Genomic DNA, 19,466 nt, shown 5'->3' with positions numbered 1-19,466 from the left:
GTGGGCGGCCACGGCCACCACGCTGTAAGGAAGGGCTGGGATAAATATACGTGCAATACAAGTTAATAAATTGTGTGATTACTTCCTCCTTCTTTCCTCCACGTTCTCCCAAACGCCGGCGATTACAGTAAATCCCGAGATTAACGAAAAATCTTGGCGCGTACGAGGCGTCAAGTGTTGCGCACCTGTGTTGGGAGGCACAGCGTCGCATAGCATTTCCAACACTTGCTTATGCATCTCCTCCTCAATCTTCTTCGACACGGGGTAGTACCTCTGCTTGATAGGTCGAGCGGAACCCACATCAATGGCGTGCATGATCAATGAAGTGCAGCCAAGTGGTTGTTCGTTCTCTGGTAGCCACCTATCCAGCAGTTCGTTTAAATGGTTACGCTGCCGCGGCGTAACATCAACTAGGCCAATGGCCGCCAGGGCATTACTCTCGCCGTCTGTGAGACTAGATAACTCCAGAGGGATAGTCTCCGACGTGCCCTCAATCTCTAGGACATTCTGATGAGGTCTAAGCGTGGCGCCAAATGCACGGATGAAATCCGTCCCTAAAATGCAGGAGGAATCAAGTTCGCTCATGATCATGACTTTCAGTACTTTTCGACGACCCTGTACGTCAAAGGGTAGGTCGACGTGACCATAAATCGGCACTAACTGGCCGTTAGCGAGCTTCGCTCCTGGTCCTTTATAGGGCGTAATAGTTTGTCCACAGGCCGAGGCAATCTGAATGCCGACCGGGCCAATGGCGGTGCGTGCAGCTCCAGAGTCGAACAAAGAGCGGACTCTGAACCCTGCAATTCCAACCTGCACCCACCAGCGACGGTGATCCTCCGGACTTGGATCTTCGGCCTTCAACGGCATGAGTGCGTCCTCGCTCTTTAAATCGAGCGATTCGCTAGAGGCCGTTGTTACCTCGGGAGAAGTGTTGGCCTGACTCACTTCTTCCCTTGGTCTTTTCCCGACTTCTGGGAGCATTCTGGGCACGAACTTTTTACGTGTTGTGGCCAACTGCAACCATAGCATTTAACGTGGGGCTTATATGGCCCACGAGCCTTCTGGTCTTTATTGTGGTCACTATCCGGTTTGCGTACCGTTCGTTTCGTTTTCTCCTCTACTACCTCTTCAATTGTCACGGTAGAGACACTTTTCGGCTTCGGGGGAGGACGGCCGTGCGCTCGAATTTAAATTCGGCAAGCAGTTAATATGTTCATATCTAGGGCCGTATACGTGTGGGACGCTTAGGAATACTCAGTGAGTATGTACCTCTATAGTGTGAGCGCGTGCCGTATAAAACCACCTATGTTACTGTAAGCGTTGTACTGTACGTCTGTATGCCTATATGTATCGTACGCAGCTATCCTATAGATCAGACTGTATGTACGCAACTATATACCTATGTGCATGTACAGTGCGCTGCTATACTATACTGACTACACTGCGCGCGGTAAATATTCGCTTCGACTTATGTGTCGTACTTATAGTAGTAACTGTATGGGACAAAAAAAATAGAAGGAGAAGAACAAAAATAATTGTTTGTGAATTCGTATTTTCGGTTACTAACTACGACTAAACAAATCTTCTACGATACATTTGAAGTCGTATCAAAAACAAAAATTTAGATAACACGAAAAGGAAAAAAAAAAATTTGAGGGTGACAACAAAAACTCAATACGAATTCACGTACACAGAGATACGAACCAACCACAACAACTGTTAAAGCGAATCGCAAAAACTCTTTCCGAAACTTATACGCTAAATGTAATAAGTCGTAATATAATATTTCGGCCGCGTCGACTTCGTCGAACGTCTACAACGCCGGAGACCGGTGTTGTTTATCTCGTGCGGCGAGCTCGCTCGACCGCGATGTCAACAAAGTCGCGCGTCGCTATGCTTAGCGTGTAACTTGCGTTCTCGCTCTAATATAAGCTTTTGTTCGCTGTATAGATTTTATTTCGGTGCGACTATTATTTTTCTTGCGATGCCGAAATTTGAAATCTTCTAAACAAATATTGTTTAATGCCCCACGTTGGGCGCCAATATAACGGTGTACTGGATGCAGTTGCTCAGTTTCCAGCTCCGCTATAATCAAGGTCCGTAGACCTCGTTACTCTCGAGAAAGAGAGTCGTTGGGATAGCACCTAGTGCTGAATAGGTTCCGGCCAGGCCAGTTATGCTGCGATCTCGTACATATGCGAGACGCAAGCCCGCGGAGGCGGCTGGGTCGGTGATGAAGCGAGGTACAAGTATACGCGTAGGAACATGCAAAATAACGACTGTCGAGATTGTTGAGGAACTGTCACAGCGTTTATTGACAAACTATATACAGGGCTTGCATGCGAGCAAGCGAGGTCGCAGGTACGAGGGAGGATAAGGGGAGCCCTGGCGAGTGTAGCGTGAGAGAGAGAGAGAGAGAGAGAGAGAGAGAGCTGGCACTTACAATTAGCCGGTATCGCTCTGATGTTCGCTGTCAGCAGTCGGAACCCCATCGGTGCAGTTCCGGATGCGGTAGCGAGACGCAATGTCGTATACGCACGCGCACTCACACACTTCAACTTTTACTCTCCTAACAGCTATCTCCCGAAAGTACTGAGCGTCTCGCGAGGAGTCAGTTCAAAGGTCGGATCGTATCTGGCGGCACGCGTCTCAGTCGCGTGTCGCCGAATTTTCTCTCTCTCTCCCTCTCTCTCCGCTTCTCTCGCGTCGTCCAGCGGCTCTCCCCGCCTTGCCAGCGCTGGTACCTGTAACAGTGTGAATTTAGTACAAGTCTTTCTTCTCGCGGCATGCTGAGCTTATGACGTGCTAATATCGCCCGTCATAAATTAAAGAAGCAAAAATAATATATGATAGAGATCAGGTTGTAAAAAATAGTGATAATCCCAGAAATCTGTGGAGAGTAATCAAACAAAAACTAGGTAAAATGCGAAAAAAGATAGAAATATAAACCAGATTTATCATCATAGGAAAAATTTAATAAATAATCATACAGATATTGCTAACCATTTCAACTCTTACTTTAGTAGCATCGGCAAAACATTGAGTGATCAAATAGTGCAACCAATGAATGTAAACGTCAAATTACCAAAGATAAATAATAATTCTATTTTTATTACGCCTACTAATTACTTTGAAATTACTGGCATAATTCAAAATATGAAATTAAAGAATGGAGGAGTAGACAACATAAACTCTAAATCACTAAAAACTCTAACACAGTACATAGTAGACCCACTGGTACATATTATAAATATATGCATAGAAAAATCTATATGGCCGACTGCGTTAAAAAATGCTGATATAATACCGATACATAAAACTGGTAACAAGAGGAATATAACTAATTATAGACCAATATCTTTAATATCCAATGTAGCAAAGATCTTCGAAAAAATCATTTATAATAGAATATTGAGTTTTATTAGTACATTTAATATTTTATCCAGTAATCAATATGGTTTTGTTAAAAATAGAGGTGCGAAAGATGCTCTGGCAGAAATAACCAAGATTATTTATGAGAAATTAGACAATAGTACCCCGATTGCAATCACTTTTCTCGATCTTCCGAAAGCTTTTGATACGGTAGATCATAAGATACTACTTGATAAACTTTACAATTATGGAATCAGAGGCACGGCACACAAACTTATAACAAGTTATCTGGAAGGTAGAAATCAAAGAGTAAAAATTAATGACTGTATAAGCGAATCCAAAACAATTACTACGGGTGTACCACAAGGTACTATCTTAGGTCCACTGCTTTTTATTATATATGTTAATGATCTCTTGCAAAATATGCCTGCAAATTCAATAATATCATAAGCGGATGATACAGCAATTATTTCGACGGATAGTTCTTGGACAGGAGTAGAGGAAAAGATGACTAACTACCTGTATAAAGTATCTAACTGGCTTGCACTAAATAAGCTATATCACTAAACATTGAAAAAACAGTTTGTATGACGATCGGGAACTACTCTGATAGCGTACCTAAAGATTTTTTAATACAAATTGATGGCAAAGACATCAAAAGAGTTGAAAATACCAAGTACTTAGGAATTATTTTTGATTATAATATGAAATGGATAAATCATATACAGTATTTAATAAATAAGTTGAAATATATGGTATTTATTTTTAGAAAGATTAATAGATTTATGCAAATTAAAACTTTAAAAATGATATATTATGCATTTTTTCATAGTGTTATAAATTATGGTATAATAGCTTGGGGTGGTGCTTACTATACTTTAAGCTCTAAGAATTATACTTATAAACTAAGAGAATGGGTTAAGTTTCACATGTAAAAAAAAAATCTTTTTTATAAAATTAATAAGAAATATTGATAATGTATTTATAAATTGCTATGTATTCTGTATACAAATTTTATTAAAACGTTATTAATCAATCTTTCATATTGTAAAACTGTTAAAGTGTAAGTTAGGTACTACATATCTTGAAATAGATTTTATTTTAGTTATAAGGAACTATAGTTAGTAAGTATACCGGCCTCGCGAACAGGTAACTGCGTTTACCTCTGCGGGAATTTTACTATTATGTAAATAATATGTAATTTTTTGTCTGGTTAATAAAATAAAAATAAATAAAAATAAAATTATAATGAATAATTTTAATTAATAAACTAGAGTTATGGCTGTCTTTATTTTGCATGAATTGTCATAAAAGATCGAATCTGTTCGATGGAATAGAACATACTTTATGTTGATGCTTTTTTTTTGTTTATCTAATATCACTTTCCTAACTGTCAAACACGTAAAGAAATAGTTTCTTCACACCGAATTTCATTTGCGAATAAAAGTGCTAAGAAATTTGTGTTTCAAACGACTTTTTAATTGGAATTTAGAATATTGATTTTAATCTGGAAAAATGGAAAGAGTAAAACCATCTAAAACAAGTATTGCTGCTTTATCTCCGTATACTTATACATCGTAAAAGTGGTATTTAGATTACACGTAAATTTTATTATCTTGTTATTTAAATTATGAATTATTGTTTGATTATTATTTCTCTCTTTTTTTAAATGCGTACATATGATATATAAAAACATACCCGTTTGTTTATATGTGATTGATTTGTATACATATATTCAGACTTTCAAAATAGATAAGCAGCTATTGATCATTTACAGAAAACCTAGCCTAGCTAAAGTGGTGTTTAAATCATCCAAACATAAATCTAAAAAAGATTGTTCATTCTTTTCAATGAATGTTGTTTATAACACCGGGATCATTAAATGCTTAGCATTTTATCGTTGTGTACGATTTCATAACGTTATGAAGGTAAAAAGAATCATTTTTATAAAACATAATTAAATAACTAATGAATATATACAAATTTACAGCGCAATGAAGTCTACTATTTTTCAAAATTCAGAGTGACAATGACAGACATTAAATACACTAATTCCACGAATAACCCTTATCACATAACGTTTACAAAGAATACAATTATTCAAAAATATAAAGAGCCAATCACTTTAAATTTTACACCTGAACCAAAAATTACCGAATGGAAGAGCCTAATAGAAACAAAGGATAACAATATAATCATTAGTAATATATTTCTTATACATAGAGATATCGTTATTATTGGTTTTGTAAAATTTAAATATGCTTTTATTTTAGACACGTATGCCACAATTGATAAATACGAAGCTAATGTTACAGTCTGGCCATCTAAGAGCGATCCGAAAAAATCATCAAAAAGACGATTGTGTTCTCTCATTGACCATAAAAATACTAAGGTACTTTATATACATTATTCAGTTATAATTATTTTATTTTGACATGTGATGTGTTTATTTTTTGCAGATTCAACTCATATCGTGGAACAAGCACGTTGACATTGAATTAAAACTAAATCAAGTTTATGGCATATTCAACGTGAGATTGAACAAAGAAAACTATTCCAAAAATTTAAATACAATTGATGATTCCATGTTCGTAGAGAATCCTTCTAATGACATATGTCAAATGTAATTATTTTTATTTGTTGTTTTAATAGTGCTCTTATTATACTTCACGTTTTTATAAAATATTTATTTCATTGCAGAATACAACTTTATTTGCAAACTGTGAATTCACCATCCACATTTGTTAAAAAAAATTCGTTTGATGATATATACAATGAAGATGAATTCATAGAGTGCACTAACAATGCAGAGATTCAATTACTAGAAATCTTGAATGCAGATAATAAACGTTTCATTCAGAAGATTATTGAAGAATGCATAAATAATGCAATTGAATGTTGTGAGTCAAATTCTATCGATGCTTACTGCCCTCTTTTAAAAAAATCAAGCAATATTGAACTACATATATATGTAAAAGAATTCTGTAACAAAATTTTTTGTTCAGACTTCTGATGATTTGTTCAATGAATGCATACTCTTTGTAAAACTTGTGTATTTGCCCTCTTCTATCGAATCGATTGTAGATTTCAGTTTATTTATCTTTTAAACATGTCATGTACCAGCGGCAGAGGACTTTTAGCTCGCGCGTTACGCTACAACTACATCTGCCGTCGCGCGCCGACGATCGATTTCCGAGTCTCGATTGCAAGCACTTGCAACAATAATGAGCGCTACAATGGTCTCGGTGGATCAGCGTATCACGTCGCCGCCGGTATACGGACACTACGTAGCTATCTCTCATAACAACGAGAATATAAGTTTGCTATAGAGAGTCTTCTCCCGCGCCATGTGCGCCTATATTATAAACTCTCTCGTAGCTTTTCTCTCACGAACCATCATCAGCGGCGACGGTGCAATGCACACGGGTGCGCATTATGTGCATAAGTACATATGTATTGGCTGGACATCAGCAAACTCATAGAGACGTAGCTGTTCGCAGTAATTACGGCGTAAAGCTAGCCGGAAAAAACTCTGCGGACGAATCCCACAGTTTTTATCATAATTGTTTTTAGGAGCTACTGCCTCGTCGTTTCTCCAGTGTCTCGATCTCCTCTGATTACGGCCTAGCTCTTGCCTAACCCAGCTCGTAGAGACAGCTTTTACTCGTTTTTATTGACTATGAACATTTTTGTTCCGGCAGCGAGTGTGGTGCAAATAAGCCGAGACCGCTCCCAAAACCGCGGTGTAATGAGGCGATTTATCAGTGAAATCACCGGTAAAACTATCCGCCGGACGAGAACCAGAAAGCTGATGCTTCGCTTTGATCAATGAAAAAAGATAATCCAACAAATTACCCTCACACACACGGGCAGCGCTTGCGCACTACGATGTAACGCTTGATTTAAAAATTTAAAATCAGATTTATATCATTAGATTTAGATCATTTATGTAGCATATTTTAATTATGAAATTTTATCGGAATCATTATTATTACCATTATTTTTAAATTTATTAGTCTGATACAATAATGAGAATAATAATTTTAAACGAAATGTTTGTTTTTTAAAAATAAATTTGTTATAGCACTATTTTAAATAGCTTCGATTTCTATTCTTTAATTTTGTATAATTACTTTAAATTCACTACGAACATCTTCGAGCATATTGTTATGATAAACTGTCACACAGTGTCGTTAGCAGCACAGAGTCAATAACCAATAAATTCATTACGCTATATTTGTATAAAATAATGTGAGATTGGTTATTCAAATACAGTAAAAGTAAAATCTTGTGATATACTCGACAACGTGTGAACAAGAAGGCAATTGATAAAGAGAAGAATTAAAAATTGTATGCAAGCCTGTACGCGAGGTGCTAGTCCGAGTATTCGTTTCGTTACATTCTACTTGGGACAATTCAAACTTCCATTTCCTGATTTCATGAGGTAGCAACATTTATTTTATTTATTTTACTGCTTGCGCTACTTTAATATTATTTGATTAGTGCGTAGCACGCACACATATAAATATAATGTGATAGGCATGCATGTTCGAAATCTTGTCGGCGGACACCTAGAACAACTGGTGCTCTCTTTTTGCTTGCCAAACTTTGTCCAACGCGCAACAAGTATAATGCTTAATGCGAAAGCTATTGGCAACGTTGCTGCTATTCTTTCTTCTCGCACATACATACGCGCGCATGTATACACGTACAGCCAATAGCACTATAAACTTAAATTCGCGCAATTTTATTACCAGAAGTACTTCATAAACTCGCATTGTGCAAGAAGCCCCCCTTCCTCGAGGGTTATATCAATAAAAGCTCGAGATGAAAAAATCCGAAATGAAATCGCCATCGTCCGAAGCAGTCTCTCTCGCTCAGGCATCATGCCGGATGCAAATAATACACAATATCTATGCCGCTGCACTTATGCGTGCGCGTGTAGTGCAAATACACTTTATGAGAGACAGAAGAGAAGCCAAAAAGAAAGGACGCCTCGCCGCGCAATTAGATGCACGCGCGCGGTGCAGCTGCTGATTATAAGGGACGATGAGCTAATTAAAATATTTCGTGCGCGTTTTTCGCGAGGCAGATGCACTATAAGTGCGACCAAAGGCGAAAGAGAGAGAGAGAGAGAGAGAGAGAGAGAGAGGCGATCGTCGCAATTAGCTTTCTCGCGACTTTTCGACTCGTCGCGCGCAATCTCTATGCCATCGCAGTTCGCGTTATATGTATCCTTGAGTCGTGAGCGCGACCGCTGCCGTTAATTGAGCTTTTATGAATTTCGAGCGAGCACGCGCTTTATTGCCTCGTTATCCGATCAATGAGCGCCGAGCGTTTACGAGCCGAGAAACACTGTGCGTGCGCTGTACGGATAGTGTACTTCTGATATGCAAAAATATTTTTGACAATGAATCAAGAGGCGTTCGCATGCGTTACGTGATTCGAATCTCTCTTTCTCGTGATATTCGAAGCTCAACCGCCACTGCAGCAGCAGCGACTTCTATTTAAGGACGTGTTTTTTCTGGCTCCAAAAAACTTTGCTTCCGCTTAGTGTCGTCTCTTGAGAGAGAGTATCGCGTGTATATTGTGTACATCGAGGAAAATATAACACGAGCCCGCAGTTCTAAGAGCCTTTAAACAAACAACGCGACAACGCACAGAGCTGCAGCAGCTGGCCTGCGAGCCGTTTCCTTATTCGGGAGCTCCCTCTCGTCGCTGTATATTATATGTTAGTCTACAGAAAATCTGACGAGAGCTGCTTAAGCTGCGTGTTCGATATGTATATAATGTAACTCGCGCGAGAGAGAAAATCGGCCGGTTGCCCAGATCGATGCACACAACAAATAACTGTTCGGCTTTGCTTCGATGATAATAGTAAAACACAATATACAGGCGTCATAGCAGCACATCTGATCTTCAAACTAAGTACTTATAACACTGCTGCATCGCGTCGTCGTTGCCGTTTCACACTGCACACTCACTTATAATATCGCCGAAAAGTTGAACCGATCCATGCACTGGCCACTGCGGTAAGCGGAGATTGCGTAACACATGCGTGGTAGACGGAACCTAGGCTAGAGAGCCCAAACGGCGAAAGAGCCCAGCACCAAGAGTAGGAGAGCGCGCGGGGGGGGGAGTAGGGGGCGCTGGCTCGCCGCAACAAGCTAGAGTCTTTCTCACCAATGCAGCGCTTCTTTGTGCGTCTACCTTACTAATTAGCCGATAAGTTCAAAAACGTATGCATCTCGCTTACAACGATCATTCTATGTGTCGTACAAGTTAGAGGCGGGAATTATATCAATGGAATAATATACGAGCATGAATAGCAGGTGCTAGTTTTAAAGCTTGATCTCATCTTCTTAAACTTTCGTACGCCACGAACCACTAATTTCAGTGTTAAATACGCCGGCACATCGAAGGGAGGCGATATATATATATATATATATATATATATATATATATATTGTAACACGGCAAAATTTTGCCGTATAACAACGACGTTCGACGCTGTCGGGGTAGAGTGTCTCAAGGCTACCTGTGTGAATGAGAAAGTGAACGTGTCTAAGTGCGTCGTTTATTTTTTAAGTGAACGACGAGAGAGGAGCAGTGGCTGCGACGGACGGAAAGGACAACGCACGTCGCCGACTCGTGAGTGAGAGATGCGAGGAAACGACGAGCAACTTTGGCGCAGCAGCATCGAGCTTTCACCTCGACAGGGCGTTCAAGTCGGCCCCGCGCACCGTAATACAGCCGATGCAGGTGGCGGAGCCCTTCGTTGGGTCTACCTACGTGAGCGTCTGATGCAGCAGGACCAGCGTGATGGCAGCTCGCCCGCACGAACGCCAGAAACAAAAACTACAGCGTCTAGCGATCGTAGTGACAGATGCCGCCCGAGTCAAGGGCCCTGACGACGGGGCATCTGGAGTCACTACGGGTTCCGCAGTCAAGAGTTATCTTGGTTGTCTACGGGTGAAAGACTGCTTGTGTGCTACGAGAATTTGAATTTTGCGGCTATCTACTTCGACATCGTGTCCGCGGGGCTATCTGCGCGCACGCGCGACCGCGCGGCTCGGCAACGGCGCGTAAACCGATAATGTTGCGAGTGAGTGGGCCGTCAGGCCGTGACGCGTTGACCAATCAGCGCATGCGCGGTACGGCGGTTAGGGAGAGCAGAGTGGCGGCCGCGAACCGCGAGCGCTCGAGTCGGCACTCGCCTGCCCCGACTACTCCCGAACAGACGTGCCTCAACTTCAACCTCACCCGGTGTTCCAGCTAGAAATATTTAAGGTTTGTGAATCGTTTTCCGCTTTTTCCAGTTCTATCCGTCTCGCGGGTGAACGGCAGTTCCACGTTTGGTTTTTTGAACGCAAAGGTTATCTCGCGTACGCATTAGTTACCTCCGTATCGCTGTCTTTATCTCTTTATCTCTTTGTATTGTGTTCCGTCGAATAAAGGGTTATCTCGTCTATACGGGTTATAATCTCGAGTAATAAGCGAAGTGTAGAATTAAGGATTTTTACGATTATGATGGAAGTGTAAAGTTATTGTGCGAAAACGTAGGTTAATACTTAGCGCCGACACCTGGACGCACGAGGCGTAAGGTGGTCGAGCAATTCTAGGATAAGTCATTCGACTTTTGTGGAATTCGCGTGCGATGTAATTGTGTGAGTGAGTGAGAGACGAAAAGTGCGAGCTAGTGTGTGTGATCTGGTTGCCTCTCGAGCCTTCAGACGCGCGCGAGTCACGCGGGATATCTTTCGTGTACGGGTATTTGCTTGTCGGAGTTGCCTTTGTTCACGGGTTATTTCAGTAATTTGTATGAGTCGATTATAAGTTGTAAGAATTTATTAAGAATATACAGTTCCATCTGATAAACCACGTGTCTCTATTATCTCGAACCGCCCTTTCTCCTTACCGTTTTTGGGGCTGCAGCTAGCCGAGCAAACCACGTGCAAAAACCCTCGCGCCGAGAAACAAAGAGTCGCGAGACAACCAGATCACACACACTAGCTCGCACTTTTCGTCTCTCACTCACTCACACAATTACATCGCACGCGAATTCCACAAACGTCGAATGACTTATCCTAGAATTGCTCGACCACCTTACGCCGAGATAACCTCATTTTTTTCATATTGCCTCGTGTATCTTGTCCCAGCTAGCTGAGTTAAATGCATTTTTAACATCCAGTGTAACAATAGCACACAGTACTTCTTGACTCCTCCTTTCCGTCTCTTCCCTCCTATTGCAGTTCTCGCGGTGTCGACTACTAAGCTTACGGCGTCAAGAGTGGAGCGTGTTTTCCTAAAGCCATATTGATATCTCGCTAGTCCACCTGGTTCTTCAATGACTTGGTCCATTCTAACGCCGATAATACGCGCTTAAATCTTGCCCGGAGTGTCCAGCATGCAGAGTGGTCTGTATGAGGCAGCTTCTGTGTGTGTGTGTAGTGTAAGTCTGCCTGTGTAATGTCCCACGTTCATACATACTTAGCATTTACGTATACGTATAACGCCTGTACGACTGCATTCGTGTACTCATACAGACGACGTATACTAAACCGATTGCGACAGTATGAGTGCTTTAACCTACGAGTCAGCACTTCTCATACGCGCGTATTACTGACTAACTTTTGTACATCATCCTTGCACGTCAGATGTTGATTGGTCGATCGTTGCCACGTTTCATTCAATTTCACAACTCCTTGAATCGTCACCGAGGCTTTAAAAAGCCAGGAAACTATCCACGGAGCGCCTTTTTACGCGAGTCAATCTGCCTGTAGCCTGTAACCACGAGCTGTACCTGGTGAGAGTATACGAGGGCTGTGAATTTGCGAGCATCGCCTATTGAGTGCGTAGAAAACACTCAAACTCTGCAGGCAATTCAATAGTACACCTCTACACCTGCTAGTTTAGAGTCCCGTGCCTAGTAGGAAAGGGCCCGTCAATAAATCTGGCGTTGGTGGAACCACAGCTTAGATAAGTTTGAATAACTTGCCACGAGAAATCCTGTAGGATAGAACTGTCAGCATCTGTTACACTAGAAGGAGACTACGTCATCCAACGTGCGAGTGATCGACTATAAGTCGCATTACTAGAGCATTATAACTTTACTTCAGCATTAAGAACATTAAGCAGAATTAATAATGGCGACATTTCACCGGACCAGTTCGTCCATGAAATTCACAATGCGACAGATTATCTTTTTTGTTTCGGTCAACAGCAAAATTTTTAATAGAATATTAGATTGTAACAATACAAGTATTTATTATGCCCTTAGAAAATTAGAATTCAAAAACGTTCACAATCTAATAAGTTTTCTCAAAGAAGCATTTTTCTATCACAATTCCTTTGGACACTTTGCAGTTAAACTAGATGATTCAAGTCGAGATCAAGATGAACATTTTTACGATTTTTATTTAAGATTACGAAATATTTTACGAATAGCTGAGAACCAGTTAGAAAGATCACAGCCACAACTGTCAAACCTATTTGTAGATCAGTTAACTCTTGTTTTATAGCTTCTGACCATTTTTGTTTCTCTTCTGATTCAATAGCTTCTTTATAGCTGATAGGATCTCTGTTCGTTTGTGCTATAAAAATGTGTCCAAGTTCATCTTCTTCTGAGTGTGTATTTCTGTCTACCCCAGTCGGGGTATGCACAGGTAGCAGATAGTTAGTGTTTTATACTTCGATTACTGCTTCTCTGAGATGTGTCCAAGTTCGTCTGTTTGTCTTGGCTTTTCTTTCTAGACATGGTTGTTTTCCTGGTTCTGGTTTATTTGTTTTCGATACTTCTGAGTTCTTGACTTCTGCTTTTCTCCTCTGACTTTTCTCTTTCTCTGAGTTTTGTTCTTCTGGTATATCTGGTTGTGTTTCAACTTCTGAAGTTATTTCTAACTTTGAGTTTGAATTATATACATCCTTATATACCAGTTTTTCATTGAACTTTACATGTCTTGATGTTACGAACCTTTGAGACTCTGGATGCCATAAGACATATCCAGTTTGAGAATATCCTACCATGATTGTGCGGATAGCTCTGTCTGATAACTTACTTTCTGCATTGGGTATCTTGGCATATGCTAGACATCCGAAACGTCTGATTTTATCAAGGTGAATGTTTCCGTCAGGAACCATTTTCTTGATTGGTATCTCTGAATTGATTCCTTTATGTGGAGTTCTATTGTAAATATGGATAGCCACTTCTAAAGCAAGTATCCACATGCTCTTTGGTAAACCAGAGTCTATCATGAGTGTTCTGATTTTCCACTGTATGGTTTTGTTAAACCTTTCAGCAGTCCCATTATGTTGTGGAGTGTAAGGAGGTGCAAATTCTCCTTCAATCTTTTCCTTTTTCATAACTTCTGAGAATTTACCTCCAGTAAATTCAGTACCATTATCTGTTCTGATGAAACACACTTTTTCTTCTTTACCCAGTAAGTTTCTTGTAGTTATCAAGAATTTTTCTAGGCAATCTCCAGCTTCACTTTTGTATTTAGTGGAGTACGCTTTAGCGAATCTTGTGTGATCATCTACAAATACTATAATGAATTTGTTTGCTCCTGGATACGAGACTGGCTTAATTGGCCCCATCGTGTCTGTATGTATCCTTTCTAATGGTCTTGTTGCTCTGAGTCTGACTTCTGAGAAAGGCAAGTTTTCCATTTTTGCTAAAACGCATATTTCGCAGTCGGAGATGGACTTGTCAAATTTTATTCTTCTGAGTTTCTCTTCTGATTTTTGTAACAATAGTAAATATTGTAGAGAAGCATGTCCTAGTTTGATATGTCAAAGCATTCCTTCACTTAGCTTCTTTTCTTGATTATTTGTTTTATTGTTCACATCTTTCTGTAGGTATTTTACCATTTCTTCTGAGTAATCATCTAGGTTTGTGATTTTTCTGTTCAGAGTTTGTTCGTCTAGATTTGTATCCCAGTCTTCTTTTTGTCTGTCTGGGCTTGTTCCTTCTCTGATTTGTTCTTGCTCTTTCTCCCTCCCAATCTCAGCATGACTGATCTGATAATTCTCTGATTTACTTATTTCTTCTGATTCAATTTGATCTCTGAGATCCATGATGTCAGCCTGAGATTGTTGCAAGAACTCGTCTACTGATACTATATTCGCTGTGCATGAATATTTATCATAGACTTCTTGTTCTTCCTCTGATTGTTTGTTTCTTAATACATTCAATGAAATTATCCAATTTGGTTTTTCATAGACACCTGTGAGATATTCTTCACTAGTATTTTTATCATAGATTTTAAGTATTTTATTGTCTAAATAAATACTTAAGCCTACATCTGCAAAACGTCTAAGAGATATAAGGTCGTCTGAGATATTCTTTGCAGCTATTACATTGGTTAAAATTATTTTCTTATTTTCATCTGAGGTTGATTTTAGAATTAAATCTCCTCTACCGTCTACTATAATGGTCGTGTAATTATTTTTGTTCGCGCTTCTGATGTATTCTCCTGAACTTTTTCTGAAGTTCCTTAAAATTATACTCTTATTGGTTATGTGCTCTGTTGCGCCAGAGTCTGCTATAAATACAAGCTTTGTAGGTGTTGTGTTAGTAATTTGTGTATTGTTACCTGTTAGCATCGCCTTGAATTTTTCTTCTTGCTTCTGATTTCGTCTTGGTGTTGGTATATTTACGTTTCTTTTTGTAAAACCTCTCTTGTTGTTTCCCCTACCTCTGATATTATTATTATAATAACCACCCCTGCCTCTATTATTTTTACCTCTGAAGTTGTTATTGTTTTGTTTGTGTTATGTGTTTTTGTTGTAAAAAATGTTGGATCTTACATACCCATCTTTTGGATTGTCTTTGTTAGGACAGTCGTTACCTTCGTGGGGAGCCACTGCTTGACAGTAAAAACAGTACCATAAGTTGTACTCTTTTAAAGGACAATGAGTAATCCTGTGCCCAACTTTGTTGCAGCGGAAACATTTGTATGTTATAGTAGCTGTTTGTCTTGCTACTCCTGTTTGTCTAGCATCAGAAGGTTGACCATCTGAAGTTCGTCTGTCTGATTCCAGCTGTAGCAAGAAAGTTTTTATGTCATCAAGGCTCATTTCTGTTTTTGTTGCCTGAAGTCTGATCATATTAGCTGATCTGACTTCTTTATAACTCTTTGAGACTGCTTTTAAAAATGCTGATCTTTTCTCTTCCTCTATCAGAGGTGTTCTTGTTTCGCATGTTTCGAATTCTCTAATGATCGATTCAAAACGATCACAAAATGCATTAACCGATTCTTTGTTATACATATTTAAGGGATACAATTTTTCTCTGACAGAAGAATCGGTAATATTCAATTCAGCTCTTCTGAATTCTCTGATGGATTTTACTATTTGTTTTGGGTCTTTAATTTGTAAGATCTTGTTATGATAATAAGGGTCTAAGTGGCTTATTATTATATCTCGGGCTAGATCTTTCTTATCTTCTACGTCTTCTCCATTAAGTATGTCTGTTTGAAGTGACTCGTCTATTGTGTGTAAGGCGTTGTTCGCTTTTAGTTCTGTATATAAGTTATCTAACCATGTGTTTAGTGGTGTTTGTTTCGTCAGTTTGTAGTCTATTTTTATTTTTAATTTAGGTTTAGTACCAGTCGAGTTAAAGGAGCGTCTGAGTTCTTTGAAAGTTTGATTAATTTCTCCTAATACAGTTCTGTCATCTGATAAATTTCTTAGCCTGAAATTTGTGTCGTCTGAGTCTCTCAAGGTGGAATTAGCAGGGTGTTTATTTACCTCTGAAGTTTTATTTTTTAAGTGTTCTGACATCTCTTCCAACTTCTTGTACACGTTGTCAGTTGAGTTCTTCAGATCTAGAATCGTCTCCGTCTGATTTTTTATTATTTCGGCGTGTTGGTCTATTATTGTCGATCCAAAGCGTGTTGATCTATCGAATGTCTCTCAAACGCATCCTCCAATATCCTCATCCTTATCTCTATGTCGAGTGGAGATCTATTCATCCTTCTGATGTTAGTACTTGGAGGTGTACCTGGAGGGGTGTAACTTTCTGATTCTTCTTCTAAATATAAACAATTTTCTCTGATTATCATTCACTTCTGATTTTATTTTATTTATTTATTTTTAAGCAAATATTCTTCTAACATTTAAAAAATATAGGCCTATGCTTCTGCTTCTAAGTTAATTGTTTATATTCTGATTTTAGAAAAGCACTTCACCTCGTGATTGTTCATGTATGTCGAGTATGTCCTTTTGGCTTTCGTCTGACATCGGCTTTGATTCCTTCTGAAATGGTAGAAAAAAATTGAATGCTTTCTTCCGATAATTTTTAATTTGATTTCTTGTTGAGTTAGACCGCACTGAAAGTCAAAACAAAGCGTGAATATCAAACACTAGCTTCGCGTCCCTCGGACTCCACACACATGCTCCCTCCCAATCTGAGTAAACGAACGCAATTTACTCAATAGTCTGCGAGGGGGCGATCGCACACGTGTATGTCGCCAAAGAAAAACACTAAAGCCGGTGTAATTTTCTTTTGACATATACTCTATAGAAATTCAAATTCACTGCACCGCCGTTTCATTGAAATTTCTATCGAGGTGTATTTTCTTTGTTTATCCGAGTACTTCTGAGTGCGTCTGTGTGTTCAAAAATTCCAATAAACCTTCTGAATTCTTATAGTTTGACTTTTATACTCGGATAACTTTGAGATTATTTTCTTCTATTTATGCGTGAGGTGCGTTAATACGTTAATACATTAGTCTAATAATTTAAACTTATTTGATTAGAAGACTTCACTATGTCGCGTCTGAAAAACCATAACGTATTTTATTATGCGTTAACTAGACCTTTCTATAAGTATTTTCACTATGTATATATATATATATATATATATATATATATATATATATATATATATATATATATATATATATATATATATATACATATATATAAGCGTTGTTTCTGGGCCTCACCTGTTATTTCCGGGCCTCTAAACAATACCTACATACGCGCTACGTTCAGTCAAACTAAAGCATTTAAATTAGAGGAAACATTCGTAAGTTAAATAATAAACTGGATAATACAAATAAATGTAGTTTTACAGCATGATGAGTGTGAACCACAAACCGAATCATGATCACCAAAAGAATGATGTAAACATTACACGTTAAAAAAAAATTTGAATTAAATATCTTTAGTATTAAAAACCGGATTATGACGAAAATATAAGAACACATCTTCATCTATGAATTTTCGAAAGAGTATATGAAGTACCAAATAAATACAACTTTACTACAACTGCACGTATTGATTAATTAATACAAAGACTTGTCAAAGATGTAGTAAAAAAGGTTGCAAAAAATTGTATGGCTCCATTAGACTAGATTAAAAAAACTTTATCGTTAATATGTATCTCGGGTATTGAAAACCGGAAAATATCGACATTACAAGATCAACGCCAAAGTAACCGGATTGAAATGACTTTACATTTACTGCGCGTTTCCACGAATTAAAGCAAAGGTTTTTCAATCGTTTTTAATGCGCAGTAAACAATGGCTCTTGTTTTCAAAATAATGGGAAAATTTATTAGAACTCAATACACTAGGAAATGAAAAATCTTTGTAAGTATGGTAAATAGTATGGAGTCTTTAGAACTCACCGGAATATAACGACTTCACAGCTACTGCGCGTATTTACAAATTCATACAAAACATTATCATTAGTAGAATAAAAATTTTTAGACAGCAAATAAGATACATATCTTGTGTAATGCAAACCGGATTATAACGAAATTCCAAGAACGTATGTTTGTCATTGAATTCTTTAAATAGTCCGTAGTTATCAAGATATAACAACTTCATTGTAAAATTGAAATACAATTGAGTTCTCTATCTTGTGTAACAAAAACCGGATTATAACGACTTTACAGAAGCTGCGCGTTTTCACGAATTAATGCAGTCTTTTCAATAGTTTAGTGAAAAATATTTCACGCAGCAAAATATGACAAAAGTAGGCAAGTTAATTAATGGGGTTATCGATCTTGTGTAACAAGACTGGATTATAACGACATTACAGTAGCTGCACGTTTTCGCGAATTAATGCAGTCTTTTCAAAAGTTTAGTATGAAATATTTTACGCATCAAATTATGACATTAGTGAGCAAGATAATTAATGGATAAATGGGTTACTTATCTTGTGTTACAAAAACCGGGTTATAACGACATCACTGTAGCAGCGCGTTTTCATGAATTAATGCAGTCTTTTTAATTGTTAAGTAAAATATATTTTATGTAGCAAATCATGACTTTAGTAGGCAAGATAATTAATAGACAATTGTGTTATCTATCTTGTTCAACAAAGACCGGATTAGTTCAAACTGTGATCGTAGGGAACTGAATATTCAGTAGACCTAACCTTAACTAATTTGTCAGGTAAGTTTAACTTTTACCTTTTTTTTTGCCTGTATATTTGCAAAAAACAGATAAGTTTAATATAATCTCGGAAATATTTAAGCGTGTTGATTAGTGAGACACAAAAGCAGCTTGAATCTACCAAAATATCTTTACTTAATATTTAGAATGGTATATTTCTGATAGACAAAATATGTTTCGGTGAATGAGATCAATCTTAATTTTAGTCAAAATAAATTACATATGTTTAGAACAGAACCGTTTTAAAACTTTAAAAAAACGTTTTCCCTAAACCATTTTTACGTTTTTAAATCTAGTCTATAAAACGTTTTATTAACGTTTTAAAAACATTGGAAATGTCCGTTTTTCGAGTTATAATAAGCAATCAACCCTTTCATCAAACGTTAATGTGGCGTTCTAAAAACGATTAAAAAAAGTTTTAAAAACCTTTTGTAAAAAATTTGTATGACGTTTATATGACGTTTTATAATAGTTTTAAAAACGTGCATAAAATGTTTTTTATACGTTTTTAAAAACTTTAAGAAAAATTATTTAAACAATTTATATAAAATGTTTAAATAGCATCTAAATGAAAAACGTTTTTTAAAGTAGATTTACAAAGGTTAAAGTGGTTTAGAGTCAAACGTTTTTTTAACGTTTTAAAACGGTTCTGTGCTATCAGGGATAATACATTTTGTTTACGACAAT

The 19,466-nt window shown here is 38.0% G+C and overlaps 1 protein-coding gene across 1 annotated transcript in view; it reads left to right on the top strand.

The window, feature by feature from the left end:
• The first annotated feature begins 5,294 nt into the window (after positions 1–5,294).
• Positions 5,295–19,466, top strand: part of LOC103315370 — a 175,614-nt gene continuing 161,442 nt past the window's right edge. Inside the window, exons 1-5 of the mRNA XM_031927029.1 lie at positions 5,295–5,300; positions 5,363–5,573; positions 5,646–5,764; positions 5,832–5,995; positions 6,073–6,272. Coding sequence (XP_031782889.1) covers positions 5,295–5,300; positions 5,363–5,573; positions 5,646–5,764; positions 5,832–5,995; positions 6,073–6,272 — 700 coding nt within the window. The remainder of the gene's footprint in view (positions 5,301–5,362; positions 5,574–5,645; positions 5,765–5,831; positions 5,996–6,072; positions 6,273–19,466) is intronic.

The sequence above is a fragment of the Nasonia vitripennis genome (genome assembly GCF_009193385.2).
Source record: "Nasonia vitripennis strain AsymCx chromosome 3 unlocalized genomic scaffold, Nvit_psr_1.1 chr3_random0009, whole genome shotgun sequence".
NCBI classification, from domain to species: domain Eukaryota; kingdom Metazoa; phylum Arthropoda; class Insecta; order Hymenoptera; family Pteromalidae; genus Nasonia; species Nasonia vitripennis.
The sequence above is the reverse complement of the archived record's forward strand: the minus strand, read 5'-3'. Positions and strand labels throughout refer to the sequence as shown.